General features: G+C 34.7%; 1 protein-coding gene across 4 annotated transcripts in view; it reads left to right on the top strand.

Annotated features, from left to right (window-relative positions):
* The window catches only part of FSTL5 (follistatin like 5), a 688483-nt gene that overhangs the window by 52710 nt on the left and 618713 nt on the right, over positions 1-17060 (top strand). For all 4 annotated transcript variants that reach the window (XM_059066275.2, XM_059066276.2, XM_067035457.1 and 1 more), the window contains exon 2: positions 1920-2061. In XM_059066275.2, the coding sequence (XP_058922258.1) occupies positions 1936-2061 (126 nt within the window). In that variant the 5' untranslated portion in view covers positions 1920-1935. The remainder of the gene's footprint in view (positions 1-1919; positions 2062-17060) is intronic.

Here is a 17060-nt window from a genome sequence, read left to right as displayed (position 1 = left end):
ACTAGTACACAAAAGCCTTATAGTAGGAATGGACAAAACAAGTTCAAATAACTGCATGAAATTAGTCAGGCTGGAGAACAGTTATTTAAAGAAGAGTAAGACATGCAGAGTCTAGATGCTGTAGGAACTTGTAAGAACCAGTGGTTTTGTTTTTTATCCTTAGGATAAATGTATATATCCCAAAGTTACTAGCAAAGGCAATAACATCATGATGTTTAGATTCAACATGATTGATCAGGCTATTGTGTGGAGAAGGGGTTGACGGTGCATAAGTGGAAGACGAGGAAGGATGGGATTGGAGCATTGGAAGGGAGAAGTGGTGCCTACAGCTTGAACTAGGGTTGTAGCTGCAGATTTGGAAAGGAACTGATGTTTGCGAAATATATATATATGAAGGTAGAACTAATAGACCTTAGAGATGGGTTTAATATGGAGAGTAAGGGAGACTAAGATGTCAAAAAATGTCTCCTTTTGTTTCTGGCTTGAGTAAAGGGATAAATGCAAGTCTGCAAAAGCATGGCTTTATGTAGGGCTGTGTATACTATGAGGAGTTACTTTTGAAACATGAAGGCGAGCTGTTGAGGCTAATCATACCAATCTGGAGATTGAATGAGAAACACTACGTATAATTAAAACCATAGACTATGTTGAATGTTTGGCTGAGTGAATGGAGTAGGATACATGGCAAATGGGATTAAGTAATATTTAATGGCAAAATAAAGGAGTAAGCTGACTTGCACAAGGACTGAGAAGACGTTTTTACAAACGCTATAGACACAGAAGAGATGGATGTCATAGACATCAAGTAAAGTGAGAATTTTTTGAAAAAAAGAAATGTTATTTTGATAGAGTGATGAGGATAGAATCATGACTGGTCAGAAAATGGATAGAATGAGATATACAATTCCTTCCAAAAATTCAGGAGAGAAGAGAAATTATCTTAAAACATGGATGATTTGAACACATTTAAAGATGGAAGAAAATCATTTAGAGACAGAGTTGAAATACACTAAATAGCAGGGTTAATCAGTTGGCTAAGTTTCTCAAGACAGATGACCAGATTGGATTAGACAGGAGGAGAAAAAGCTCCTCCTATGGTCGCAATAGTGACAAAGCTGTGAAAGTGGTAACGTGGAATATAGTTGAGGTCAAAGCATAGATTTGTTTGTTTGGAAGAGGGCTTAGAGAGTTTATATGGTGATAAATTTATGCAAGTTTACAATTTTTCTGCTATAGCCAAGAATATAGAGCTGTGGTAAGAGCCATAGGACTTTTAGTTTAAAGCACTTAAACAGCAATTTTCTAGGAAACGTCCTCTTAGGTGCTACTGGTAAAATGCATTCATAACTCGATATAACCTATCTGTATAGTTTCTGTTGTACCTCAGTTTATTAAGTACTTACCATAGAAGACTATCTTATCAACCTCTCACCAATATTTACCAGTAAATTATAATAGCTATAGTTTTATTAAGCATTATTCATCAAATATACTCAAAGAGGAGTTTGAGATTTAAAAATATGTTGATAATTGTATTCTGTATGGATTAAAAATATGTTGATAATTGTATTCTGTAAGGATGCTTAGAAAATTTATCATTGTTTAATGTTTTCTCTCTTTTAAAAAATCTTTTTCAACATGTGTTTATCACTTGTTCCTCAATACATTTTTATTGGCCCCTAAATTTCTACTTATTCAATGTTGTGTAAAGCTGTATGAGTAAAACAAAAAAAATTTGTTATGATCAAGAAGATAATAATCTTTATTCAGAGATGCTTACCTATTTTGGATTCAGTTGGCGACTGCTGCCAGGTTTTGATTAGATCTAGTAAGATTTCTTTTTGCTATTGAATATTTCTTGATACACTTAATCAATATAGAATGTATTTTCTGATTATTTGCAATGTTAATTTTCACAGGTGAAAAGCACTAAGGATGTTTAAGTGCTGGTCAGCTGTTTTGATTCTTGGATTCATTTTTCTGGAGTCAGAAGGAAGGCCAACCAAAGAAGCAGGATATGGCCTTAAATCTTATCAGCCTCTAATAAGATTGCGACACAAGGTACAGTACCCATCTGGACTTGCTCCTAGTGTCTAGCAGTTATGAACTAAACTATTGGTTGTCTGGTGTACTACTCACTTAGGAGCACTTATTTCAGAATGTGCTTTCAGAATATAATTTACATAAAAATCACATTTTAAAACATGAAGTGGTAGTACTTTTGGAAGCTTACAACTTTGGGAATTAAGTACTTTTTAACAAATTATAGAGATGGGCTATTTTAAAAATATGTCATTAAAAGTTCACGTGAAGTAACAGTAAAGGATTTTTAAAGATCAGTAAATATGTTAAGACCTAATGACCCAGATGCTTTCTATTATTTTGATATTAATTTTAAGTTTTGAACTTTTCAAAATAAAACAATACTGTTGTGTTCTTGAATTTCTCATAAAGATAAACAGAAAAGGATGTCTGTACCATCTAGAGATATATAGTTTGGCAAAGTGTTTGTTTTTATAAAAATCATTAGACATTTTAACTTCATCAAAAATCAATTTTGTGTTGTCTAATGTTGAGAAAATACTTCATTTATTTATGTTAAATATTTTCAAGAAAAAAATAAGTTGACATTTAGGAATTGTGTAAGTTATATAGATTATATACTTACAATAAATTAAGCTAGTGCTTTTATTTTAATAACAGATCATGGTACTGCAAATAAGATACTAAAGCAACATTTTATTCAATCAAATAAGTTTACAATACATTTTGGTTTTCCTAGAGAACTGAAAAAAGACAAAAATGCTGATTTTGAAAAGAACATATGTATTTTAAAATTTCTTATGCTACTTGTCTTTTAAAAAACAATTGAAATAAACATAACTATATTGATTTCCTCCATTACATTCAATACATGCTAGTGCCATTTATTTTTGCTGACATTGTTTCACCACATTATTGTATTTTGATAAAATTGCTAAACTTTACTGGGATTTTTATGTGCCAGACACTAGGCTAAGCTGTTAAATTTATTATTTTATTTTTTTATTATTTTATTTAATCTTCAAAACAAACTGATGAAGACATATCTATTTTCATTCTATAGATGAGAAATAAAAATTCTTAGAATGTTAAAGGATTTTTCTGAATGCATATATTTATTAAATATATCAATAGGCTAGGGTATAACATGCAGGATAGATTTGATAGGAATAAAAGAGAAAATAAGTAAAATATAAAATATACTTCAATGTCAAAAATCATTGTAGAAATTTAGTCTCATGTAAAAGTAAATAAGTTATTAAAGTGTTCAGTCTGGATGAATACAATTGGAGAATTGGCCTCGTTCCACTATCTTTCAAATATCATTTGTTTCCCCTACTTCATGGACTAACAATAAGTTTTATCACTGCCCCAAACTTAGAAATAATAACTCCTTTATGAATGCCCTCAAAACACATTATTAATTCAACATATTGACTCATACTGTTACAGACCCAGTGAATATTTATTCCATGCTTTGTGTCTGCCCTATGTTATATGTCTTTAGGTCAGAAACTGCCTTTCTAATCTTTTCATTCCTGGTACCATGAATATAGTAGATACTGTTTAATTGAATCGATGCCAGAAAAATGGCAGATAGAATGCATGACTAGGAGTTTTGACTGTTCCCTTGCTAAATATAAACCACAAATTTTTATGTATTATTTATAAATAATTTTGAATTAAATTTGGACGTTGAAGATAAATGTCTTATCCTGCACTGCTGTGTGATTTAAGAAACCTTTAAGGAAATGAAACAACACCATGAGTTAAACCTGTTTTAGAAAGACTAATACCCACCCAAAATGATCAAAGTCACCTCCCAATCTTTTCCATCTCTGTGTCTTTAACCCGAAATAATTAGAAATAATACATGACTGCTAGTATGTAGAAGCAGAGAGCAGAGAATGCTATGTAATACCTAACTTTCAAATGATGTGAGACAGAGGTGACATGAAGCTATAAGAGGCTTTCTGTGACTTTGTGTGTGTGTGTGTGTGTGTGTGTGTGTGTGTGTGTGTGTGTAAACGTGTGTATTTGACAGGAATAAAGAAGCACCCTGAGCTGTGCAAGTTCCTGCAAAGTCTCACCAGATACTTTCCACACACTATCAACCCCTGACCCAGCCACTGGGATCTACTTTTCCTTCTCCAAGACCTTGAAGACTAATCTCATTATACTATTTATTTTTGTTTATATCAGTCACTGTTTGAATCCCAGGGATACCTGGTCATCCTTTTTCCTTCCACTGCTTTCATTCCAGTTAGGTTCACATGCTACTTTGTTAGACTTTCCCAAACCATAATTGAAAATGGGACAAACATAGACATTCTCTAGATCTCCTGTTTGATTTCTTTTCTTTCTTTTTCCTTTTCTTTTTTTTTTGCTGGAAAATAAGCTTTTATTAATTAGTCCCAGAGGTTCTAAACTTTTTATGTCCATTTTAATTTGTTTTTGGTCTTAAATAGGAAGGACCTTTTCTAGTCTTCTTACTGATATTCTAAATAGTTTTGTAAAACGTTTTCTTCTGTACTCTTCTCTCATTTATTAATTCGTTTATTTAAAAATTTTTATTGGAGTATAGTTACTTTATAATGTTGTGTTAGTTTCTACACTACAACAAAGTGAATCAGCTATACGTACACACATATCTCCTCTTTTTGGGATCTGCTTCCCATTTAGGTCATCACAGAGCATTGAGTAGAGTTCCCTGTGCTCTACAGTAGGTTCTCATCAGTTATCTATTTTATACATGGCATCAATAGTGTATATATGTCAATCCCTAACTCCTAGTTCATCCCACCTCCCCTTCCCCCCTTGGTCTCCATACGTTTGTTCTCTACATCTGTGTCTCTATTTCTTATTTCCACTCATAGAATACATCACTATTTGCAAGATATCTATTTTAATTATTTATTACTTTGTTGGATGTTTCTTTCCATTATGATATAAGCTGCTATTCCTCTTGCTATAACACAGCACCTAGAACAGTATGTGGCACATCGTCAACAAGAAACAAATATATGTGGAATGAGTGATTCCATCTGTTGGCTAGAATAAGGCTTAAATCAAGATGATATACATATATAATTATATCATATTATTATAATTAATAAGTCAGAAATAATTTCTTTTTCTGCCATTTTACCAGAGTAAAATCAATAGAGCTATACTTAATAAATTTTTAAAATACATTATTTTAATAGCATTACATAAATTGATTTCCTCTTATTTGTTATTTTTTAACCTACATAGTTTTATTTAAATTGCAAAGAAGAGTAACATCCATAAACCTTTGGATAGGTGTCACTAGTATTAGATATTAGTTATTAACTACAAAACTATAAAATAATAGATATGATAGATACTGAGTTCTGATTAGCCAATCTCCACATTTTCCCCAGAGAGGTGTCTGTACTTTGAATCTGAACAAATGTATATGCAGAATTCATTTTTATCAAATATTTGTGTGTTAACTGTATAATGAATCCCCTTTTGGGAGCAAAAACTGAAATGTGAGAATTATTTGTCATATTAGATAGAAATAGTATAGATATAATTATAAACATATGTACATAGTTATTTACAATTCTATATGCACACAAATGTGATTACAAATATATTTGTCTGTCTCTAGATAAAAATGAGTAACATAAATCCATCATGCTAATTATAGAATCTTAATTATAGTCCATAGTATGTATCTAAGGGAGCTGATCCTGTGTTGCATCCAATGTGTTTACCCAGCAAGTATTTATTGAACTTAAGAGTAGGAATTCATTAGCACTGTAAAATTGTAAAATACAATTACAAAATGCAAATCCAAATAGTGGCTCTTCCTTCATTATTATTTTAAAATAACCATTGCATACTTACATTGCACTATGTACTTTCATATACATTAATGGTTGTAATTTAATTCTACAATAATCCTGGGATGCACGGCATATTATTCCTGTTTATCCAAATGATATAATTAAAATCAGAGAGGAAAAGTTACTTTCCCAAGGAGAAGAGAGGGGAACAGACAGAATCAATGAGATTAGTAAGAGGTAGATAAAAGCGTAAGTAGACCACAGATGGTGAAGAAGGACCAGAAAAGCATACAGATGATTATGGTAGTAAAGCAACGTGACATTAACTTCAACGAGAGATATCTCCTGTTCGTTCAGATTGTTCCTCCTGCCCTTCCGTAAGCACAACCGCAGTGTTCCCACCTCCGCTTTCTTGGCCACATTGAATGTCTTCTTCTGAAGGTTGCTGTAGCTCTGGTTTAGGCCATTCTCCCATGGAAGTCTCACGAGGAAGCAATAAGCACCACCTTAACTACTGGTCTGTTGCTAGGAATCTGGGTATTGAGCACAGTAGTAACTATTGGCTGCCGTGTGCATTTGTGAGAAAATTACCTGAAGTCTCCCAAATTTTAAGCCATCTCCAGATTTTGTATACTCAGAGCAGCCCATACAGAACTTAGTCTCACAGGGCATTGACTGTATACCAGGTACTCTGGTAGCTTTATTCTGTACATTGGTTTAATTATATGAAGATTTTCATGTCATAAGTGGTTTTATTACCATTTGATAAATGAGAAAATTGGTCTTCAAAAATGTTTAGTAATTGTTTAATACAGCACCCTTATAATGTTAGGAAGCAGGATTTAGGATTTAATGCAGAATCTATATATATTAATGCCCATTTCACAGTGAGTAATCTTTGTAGTAATTTGACCTGTGAGCTGTGTATTTCCTGTTCTCTCTGCAGTCTGATCAAATAGTAGTAAGGCACGATTTTATGTCTTGGTCCCTTTGTGGTTGATGTGACTATGTGTCTACTTCTGGCTAATGAATTGTAAGAAGTGACATGAAATGCATCTGGGCTGAACATTTGATCCCAATTGTAAAATCTTCCTGAATTCTCTTTTTCTTCTAGCATGACAGACAGCATCTGATCAAGGTGGTGTCTGCCTAAATCATCCTGTGTCTAAATCAACTAGGATGAGTGAAACACACTGGCAATTAGTGAACATTGCATACTTATATTGCACTACGTACTTTCACATACACTGTTGTAATTTAATTCTACAGTAATCCTGTGATGCAGGGAGTATTATTCCTGTTTATCCAAATGGTATTATTAAAATTGAAATGTGAAATGAGGGGAAAATCTTCTGTTTTAAACCACTGAGACTTGGGAGTTGTTTGCTATTTCAGCATAACCATAGTCTTTTGTCACCAATAAAGAGATAACTAGAATGTAAACTCCTATCACCTAACCATAAATTCTGGGCTCCTTTTCCTCTACTGTCTTGGTATTTTTTTTTTTTTTTCATTTCCTTTCCTATGCTTTTCTTCCTCTCTTTCATCCAGTATTTCTTTCTTCTCTCTGTTTCCTGCTGAGTCATAATTTCCTATCACAATTAAAACTCCTGTTAGTGGGCTTTCCTGGTGGCGCAGTGGTTGAGAGTCCGCCTGCCGATGCGGGGGACGCGGGTTCGAGCCCCAGTCCGGGAAGATCCCACGTGCCGCGGAGCGGCTGGGCCCGTGAGCCATGGCTGCTGAGCCTGCGCGTCCGGAGCTGTGCTCCGCAACGGGAGAGGCCACAACAGTGAGAGGCCCGCGTACCACACACACAAAAAAAAAACTGTGTAAAACTCCTGTTGTAGTCACAAACCTGTAATATGCATGTACTAATATTTCAGCATATTACCCTAGTCAGTTCACTGTAAAATCCTGTCAGGGTTGGTGCCTTATCTTACATCCTTTTTCTTACCTGCAGCACTGATCACAGTGCTACACTGTTTGCTGATACTGGTCATCAAAGCCAAGGTAGAGGGAAGATCTTTTGAGGACAATAAGGAGTTCTCTTTGAGTATAGCTAGTGGGGCCACTGAAATATCTTCAATAGCTTCCATGTTTGTGCGGCCAGAGAATGTGATGCCCACCTTTACTGTGCAGAGCAAACCAAAATTGCGTTACTATCCCTTTACTTCCTAAATCAAAATGTTAGTCTATGAGAGTAGTTACCGTGCAAATGGAGCAAAGAGTTTGCATAATTTAATAAGTCCAGAGAGTGTTGCTATGCATGGCAGTGCACTATAATTCTAAGAAGTCGTTTGTGGGAGGTGATGTTTTACTTTTGGTATTTAAAGATTGATAGATGCGGATTGGTGAAGAGTGGCAGGAGAGAACTCTAGGGAAGGAGAAAAACATTAAACAACACATCAAAACCGTGACTGCTCAGAGGATAGAAACCTGCAGGCAAACCCAGGAGCATTATTTCCTGACTGACTAAAAACTGTGCTATTCCATCTGAAATATCTTACTGCTTCCAGCATGTCCAAGGGAAGGCCCTTTAAAATGTTAATGTATCTTGCAGAGGTCAAGAAGCAGTTTGGACCATTATATAAGAGCAAAAATGGTCGTGATGAGGGAAGTAAAGACATCATGGTGGAATGATTAATTAAGTAAATGTTAAGGAATTAATTAATATATATTTATTCCATATATATCTTAGTGATTGATTAGTATTAATAAATCTCTGACTTTTTATGTTTTTTTCTTATTAAAGTATAGTTGATTTACAATTTTGTGTTAGTTTCAGGCGCATAGCAAAGTGATTCAGTTATACATATACGCATACATCTATTTTTTTCAGATTATTTTCCCTTATAGGTTATTACAAAATATTGAGTATAGTTCCCTGCCCTATACAGTAGGTCCTTGTTTATTTGTTTTATATATAATAGTGTATATCTGTTAATCCCAAACTCCACATTTATCTTTCCCCACCTTTCCCCATTAGTGACCATAAGTGTTTTCTATGTCTGTGAGTCTATTTCTGTTTTGTATATAAGTTTGTTTGTATCATTTTTTTTAGATTCCATATATAAAAGATATCATATGATATTCATCCTTCTCTGTCTGGCTTACTTCATTAGTATGATAATCTATAGGCCTATCCATGTTGCTGCATATGGCATTATTTCATTCTTTTTATGGCTGAGTAATATTTCATTATATAAATATATCACATCTTCTTTTTTTTTTTTATTTTTTGCTGTACGTGGGGCTCTCACTGTTGTGGCCTCTCCCGTTGTGGAGCACAGGCTCTGGACGCACAGGCTCAGCGGCCATGGCTCATGGGCCTAGCCGCTCCATGGCATGTGGGATCTTCCTGGACCGGGGCACGAACCCGCGTCCCCTGCATCGGCAGGCGGGCTCTCAACCTCTGCGCCACCAGGGAAACCCCATACCACATTGTCTTTATTCATTCATCTGGCAATGTACGTTTAGGTTGTTCCATGTCTTGGCTATTATAAATAGTGCTGCTATGAACATTGGAGTGCATGTATATTTTTGAATTATGTTTTTCTCCATATATATGGCTGGGAATGGAATTGTAGGATCATATGGTAGCTGGTAGCTCTATTTTTAGTTTTTTAAGGAACTTCCATACTGTTCTCCATACTGGCTATACAAATTTACATTCCCACCAACAGTGTAGGAGGGTTCCTTTTTCTCCACACCCTCTCTAGCATTTATTAGTTATCATTAGTTGTAGACTTTTTGATGATGGCCATTCTGACTGGCGTGAGGTGATACCTCATTGTAGTTTTGATTTGCATTTCTTGGCATTTTTCACATAACTAGAACAAAAAATTTTAAAATTTGTATGGAAACACATAAGACCCCTAATATCCAAAGCAATCTTGAGAAAGAAGAATGGAGCTGGAGGAATCACTATCCCTGACTTCAGAGTATACTGCAAAGCTACAGTAATCAAAACAGTATAGTACCAGCACAAAAACAGAAATATAGATCAATGGAACAGGATAGAAAGCCGAGAAATAAAGCCATGCACCTATGATCAATTAATCCACAAAAAAGGAGGCAAGAATATACAGTGGAGAAAAGACACTCTCTTCAATAAGTGGTGCTGGGAAAACTGGACAGCTATATGTAAAAGAATGAAATTAGAACATTCTGTAACACCATACACAATGATAAACTGAAAATGGATTAAAGACCTAAATGTAAGACCAGATGCTATAAAACTCCTCTAGAAAAACATAGGCAGAACACTCTTTGACATCCATTGCAGCAATATCTTTTTGGATTCGTCTCCTAGAGTAATGGAAATAAAAACAAAAATGAAAAAATGGGACCTAATTAAACTTAAAACCTTTTGCACAGCAAAAGAAACCAGAAACTAAATGAAAAGACAACCTATAAAATGGGAGAAAATATTTGCAAATGATGCAACTGACAAGTGATTAATCTCCAAAATATAGAAACTGCTCATACAGCGCTCTCTCTCCATATATATATATATATATATATATATATATATATATATATATATATATATAAACAACCCAATCCAAATGGGCAGAAAATCTACATAGACTTTTCTCCAAAGAAGACATACAGATGGCCAAAAGGCTCATGAAAAGATGTTCAACATTGCTAGTTATTAGAGAAATGCAAATCAGACTTTTTAATCCAAAAATTATGTTTGAAAAAGGAGGACATTTATTTTTTTTTTCTCATAAATGAAGTTCCGCTATTAGTTGAGCTAGTGCCTGGAGCCTAGTTTCCACAGGGCTATGCAAAGCGGGCTAGGTTACAGCAGCATACAGCAGCATACACCATAGGATATAGAAGATCTGTGCGTTGAAGGACACCATATGGACTGTTCTTTGCACCAGAAGAAGACATTATCTTTAGGATACTGGACAGTAGGTAGTCTTGTCCTTTGCAATTAGAGATACAATCTCTGTCTTCTAAGGCTGTATATACACTTGCCTTTGCTCTGGAAGGGGACATTATCTCTGTGTTTCAAAGCTGCTTGCTGTACAAACATCCTTGAATAGATTCCAGAGCAAATGACAGTCAGTGTCTCTGCTCAGGAGAATGTGCAAAAACATGAGGGGCATTGTCTCCCAAGACACAAGGGGAGTACCACCTGTATCAGGAGGTCAGAGTCACCATCAAGTGTATCTAAGGACTAAACTAATGATGTGTATTTCAAAGTTGATTTGCAAACCAAGTGCATAGGTATAATTTCATCCTACCTTTTACTGCTTAATTTTGTCCTTTCTAGAACTTTAAGGAAAAAATTGTTTTGTCGACCTTCGAATGTGTTGCTTTCATGTTTATTCCTTTACACCAGGACATATTTGCTAATCTGGGGAAAATTGGCATGTTGTTGACTAAATCAGTTTCCTTACCAAAAATAAGTCAATAAAGGGATATATCTAACTTTTAAAGTCTTCAAGATAAGAACCTACTAGTCATTTGATCCTTTTGAGAATGAATTCTCAAAGCAGTACTATTATTACAGATGTGTAGGGTGATATGCATAAAGTCTGTCCCTTTATACCTCTATGACCCTACATTAAAATTTTTTTTGTAAAAATTTAAAAGTAGTAGTTATAACTGCTTTCATTTGAAGTTTTGAAATGTTAAAAATGGGATGCATTAGCATTCTACTTACATCCATTCAATAAAATATAACAAAGTAGTCAAATAAATCAAATTCATATAGTATATTAGAACCAAGCTTGTCAGGATTCCAGAAAACTCTGTTTATGCACTAGTCTTGGGCACTTATGATGGTTTTTTACCACACTGGGATGAATTTCAAGTGACCTGAGCCATGATGCTTTCTCTTACCCAACTCAATAATTTAAAAAATTTATATAGATAGATAGCTGAAAAACAGTGGCTTTATCCCTGTTTCCCTGAACAGTTATTGATTCTTTTACCGATCAAGAAGCACCAGAATATTAGGACCTAGATGCGGTTAAACAGGTTTGTCATTACTGTTCGTTTTTTTTTTTTTTTTTTAAACATCTTTATTGGAGTATAACTGTTTTACAATAGTGTGCTAGTTTTTCCTTTACAACAAAGTGAGTCAGTTATACATATACATATGTTCCCATATCTCTTCCCTCTCGCATCACCCTCTCTCCCACCCTCCCTATCCCACCCCTCTAGGTGGTCACAAAGCACAGAGGTGATCTCCCTGTGCTATGCGGCAGCTTCCCACTAGCTATCTAATTTACATTTGATAGTGTATATATGTCCCTGCCACTCTCTCACTTTGTCACAGCTTACCCTTCCCCCTCCCCATATCCTCAAGTCCATGCTCTAGTAAGTCTGTGTTTTATTCCCGTCCTACCACTAATCTCTTCATGACATTTTTTTTCCCTTAGAGTCCATATATATGTGTTAGCATATGGTATTTGTTTTTCTCCTTCTGACTTACTTCACTCTGTATGACAGACTCCAGGTCCATCCACCTCATTATACATAACTCAGTTTCATTTCTTTTTATGGCTGAGTAGTATTCCATTGTATATATGTGCCACATCTTCTTTATCCATTCATCTGTTGATGGACACTTAGGTTGCTTCCATGTCCTGGCTATTGTAAATAGAGCTGCAATGAACATTTTGGTACATGAGTCTTTTTGAATTCTGGTTTTCTCAGGGTATATGCCCAGTAGTGGGATTGCTGGGTTGTATGGTAGTTCTATTTGTAGTTTTTTAAGGAACCTCCATACTGTTCTCCATAGTGGCTGTATCAATTTACATTCCCACCAGCAGTGCAAGAGGGTTCGCTTTTCTCCACACCCTCTCCAGCATTTATTGTTTCTAGAGGTTTTGATGATGGCCAATGTGACCGGTGTGAGATGATATCTCATTGTAGTTTTGATTTTCATTTCTCTAATGATTAATGATGTTGAGCATTCTTTCATGTGTTTGTTAGCAATCTGTATATCTTCTTTGGAGAAATGTCTATTTAGTTCTTCTGCCCATTTTTGGATTGGGTTGTTTGTTTTTTTGTTATTGAGCTGCATGAGTTGCTTATACATTTTGGAGATTAATCCTTTGTCAGTTGCTTCATTTGCAAATATTTTCTCCCATTCTGAGGGTTGTCTTTTGGTCTTGTTTATGGTATCCTTTGCTGTGCAAAAGCCTTCAAGTTTCAGTAGGTCCCATTTGTTTATTTTTGTTTTTATTTCCATTTCTCAAGGAGATGGGTCACAAAGGATCTTGCTGTGATTTATGTCGTAGAGTGTTCTGCCTATGTTTTCCTCTAAGAGTTTGATAGTGTCTGGCCTTACATTTAGGTCTTTAACACATTTTGAGTTTATTTTTGTGTGTGGTGTTAGGGATTGTTCTAATTTCATACTTTTACATGTAGCTGTCCAGTTTTCCCAGCACCACTTATTGAAGAGGCTGTCTTTTCTCCACTGTATATCCTTCCCTCCTTTATCAAAGATAAGGTGACCATATGTGTGTGGGTTTATCTCTGCTCTTTCTATCCTGTTCCATTGATCTATATTTCTGTTTTTCTGCCAGTACCATACTGTCTTGATTACTGTAGCCTTGTAGTAGAGTCTGAAGTCAGGGAGCCTAATTCCTCCAGCTCCATTTTTCATTCTCAAGATTGCTTTGGCTATTCGGGGTCTTTTGTGTTTCCATACAAATTGTGAAATTTTTTGTTCTAGTTCTGTAAAAAATGCCAGTGGTAATTTGATAGGGATAGCATTGAATCTGTAGATTGCTTTGGGTAGTATAGTCATTTTCACAATGTTGATTCTTTCAATCCAAGAACATGGTATATTTCTCCACCTATTTGTATCATCTTTAATTTCTTTCATCAGTGTCTTATAGGTTTCTGCATACAAGTCTTTTGTCTCCTTAGGTAAGTTTATTCCTAGATATTTTATTCTTTTTGTTGCAATGGTAAATGGGAGTGTTTTCTTAATTTCACTCTCAGATTTTTCATCATTAGTGTACAAGAATGCCAGAGATTTCTCTGCATTAATTTAACCTCACTGTGTTTACATTCCTGTCAGTACCATAGGCATGTGGCCAAGTGTTAATACAGCTTCAACATTACGTCACTCATTGTATCAATCCATTTCATCAGTTGAATACTGTTCACTTTCACTTTTTTTTTCACTTTTTTTTCACTTTCAATTTTTGTGTTTATCATTTAAGTTTATTTTAACAATATAGATATTTAAGATATGTGAATAAATTTTATAATTTATATATATGTAGATATATAACTGTGTGTTCCCCCAAAAGAAAAGCAATTCCTTTTAATTCTCCCTGTGAAATACCAGCCTACTGTTTAACTCCATCTTTATAATCACCCCCTTAAAAAGATAAATATAATTGGGTTATACACCATAGATTAAAACTTCTTGCTGTGTTCAGTGTCCCCCTCTCTCTGGAAAACTGTTCCTGAAGATCTTAGGATTTTTCTTTTTGATTGATATAATAAAACCCCTTATTCACCTCCCAGAAGTCTACATTCATTGCTCCTGAGAACATTATTTCTGAGAAATGTTCTGCTGAAAATGGATTCTAATGACCAAGTCATTTGGAGAAAACTGCATATTGTACTTTTGTGAAAATCCACAATGCACAAGAGCATATTAAAATCTGAGAAATATTCTAAACTTTGCTTAGCCTAGAATTTCCCAACTAAATGAACTCTAGAAAATTTTGAACACCGTCTGATATTCTGGGAAACACAATTCAGGGAACTCTGCTCTAGTGGCTTTTTAGCATTAATTGTTGCTATACACATCAGCTGACTTTGCTGTCTCTTGAAACTAACAATGTTAAAGCTCTGGCTTAGTATCTTTTTGTAGTAACAAATAGTAAAGTATTATTAATCCAGTCTCTTATTTTAGGGTATTTTTTTTTCTAGAAAGAGAATGCTGATGATAATTCAAGAATTATGAGACAGGATTTAAATCGCAAACTGGCCATATATGACACTATTTCTCAAAATATTGCTATCAGTATCTAGACTGTGTTCAGGAAAAATATTGAACTACATCAATTTTTAATCTGAGGTAAGTTAGATACAGTAATGTACATAGGTCATCACTGTACATTTATTTATTTATTTATTTTTTGTGGTACTCGGGCCTCTCACTGTTGTGGCCTCTCCCATTGCGGGGCGCAGGCTCCGGACGCACAGGCTCAGCGGCCATGGCTCACGGGCCCAGCTGCTCTGCGGCATGTGGGATCTTCCCAGACCGGGGCACGAACCCGTGTCCCCTGCATCGGCAGTCGGATTCTCAACCACTGCGCCACCAGGGAAGCCCATCACTGTACATTTAAATACATGTTTATATATGTATCCACTCACAGAACTACCACTCAGATTATAATGTAAAGTATTTCCTGCAATCCAGAAGATTCCTCTTGCCAATTTGAATCCATACTATCTTCTGTAGGTAGTTACTATTCCATGTTTTTCACCATTAATCTGTTTTGCTTTTGAACTTCATATAAATGGAATCCTACTGTAAGAAGTCTTTTATATATGGATCTTTTTCTTTTTTGCTAAACATTGTGTCTGTGATATTTATTCACACTTTTGAATGTAGAGGAAGCATATTGTTCTTATTACTCCAAAGTTTTGTCACACAAAATTCACAGTTTTTATGCATTCTGCTAATGAAGGATACTTGAATTGTTCCCAGTTTGGGGCTATTAAGAAGTTCTTGTGTGTGGCTTTTGTTGGGCATATGCACTTATTTCTCTTGGAGTGTAATTGTAAGGTGGGCATATATTTAACTTTAATAGATTATTCCAAAGAGTTTTCAAAGTGTTTGTACCAGCATATTAATTTTTGTAAAATATTTTAGCGTGACTGTTAGAAATTATTTTAATTCTAGATCTTTCTTTTGTCTACCTAGTTGGAAAAAATGAGATGTGAGCAGATGTAATGTTATTGCTGCTGATGATGAATGTTGAATAAAACAATTACAGGATGATTAAGTGACTGAATATTCATCCTCCAAGAAGAAAAAAAAAATACTAAAACTGAAGCTCCAAAATTTCTTGCTAAGTCCCTTTTTGATAGTTTAGTATGATGTGAATTAGTATTCAATATCTGACTCAGAAAAAGTCATTCTTCGATTATGAATTTACCTTAACGATAAATAACAGAACTTTGTAGTTTAAATTTTTCTTAAAGGTATTTATCTCATTTGATATGCTAGGAAACTTAATGATTAACAACTTAAACTTCTTAGAGCTTTTGTACATAACATATAAACATCAAAGGTTTTGACGTTATTTATTTAATTATTTCATGTAAAATACTGTCCAGGTATGGAATTTCATTTTTACATTCTTTAAAATAGGGCATTTGAAGCAGCTTCCATCTCTCCTCAATCCTTACTAGGGTTGACCTCAATTTATTTTTTTTAATATTTTCTGATAATTACAAAAACAGATTTTACTGTAGAAAGCTATTCTTCTGAAAGAGTGCTTACTACTGAAAAGCATAATAACTTTTGTATTCATTTTGTGACTATTTTATTTTTCTGATAGTCTTATTACTATTAATAATAGAGATTTTTCTGAGACTAGGATCTTACTGAAATTACCTGAGTTTATAGGATTTAAGATGTTACATCAGTAGAAGACATAAACTCAGCTATTTTTTGAATTATGTGCCAACTGGTAGAATTACTGAGCTTCTAAATGAAGCTACTGTGGCTTATTTCTTTTTTACTGATGGAATTGTAGAAAAATGATTGTCTTAATCAGTTCAGGCTGCTATAATAAAAATACCATAGACTGGGTGGCTTAAAAGACATTTATTTATCACAATTCTGAAGACTTGAAAATGAAACATCAAGGTGACAGCAGATCTGTTGTCTGGTGATAGCTCTCTTAATGATTCAGAGATAGCAGTCTTCTCTTTATGTCATCACATGGCAGAGAGAGAGGGAGAGAGAGGGAGAAAGCCAGCTCTCTCACATTTCTTCTTGTTAGGGCACTAATCCCACTTATGAGGGTTCCATCTTCCTGACCTAATCACCTCCCATAGTCTGTACCTCCCAATACCATCACATTGGAGATTAGGCACCAAAATATTAATTTGGGGGAAATACAAACATTCAGCCTGTAGCAGTGATCTCAAAACTATATACTTCCATTTGTGCAGTAGTGCTGTTAGCAGGAGTGTAAG

This window comes from Kogia breviceps, chromosome 6 (assembly GCF_026419965.1).
Source record: "Kogia breviceps isolate mKogBre1 chromosome 6, mKogBre1 haplotype 1, whole genome shotgun sequence".
Taxonomy (NCBI): domain Eukaryota; kingdom Metazoa; phylum Chordata; class Mammalia; order Artiodactyla; family Physeteridae; genus Kogia; species Kogia breviceps.
Note: the sequence above shows the minus strand (reverse complement) of the source record. Positions and strands in the feature narration are given on the sequence as shown.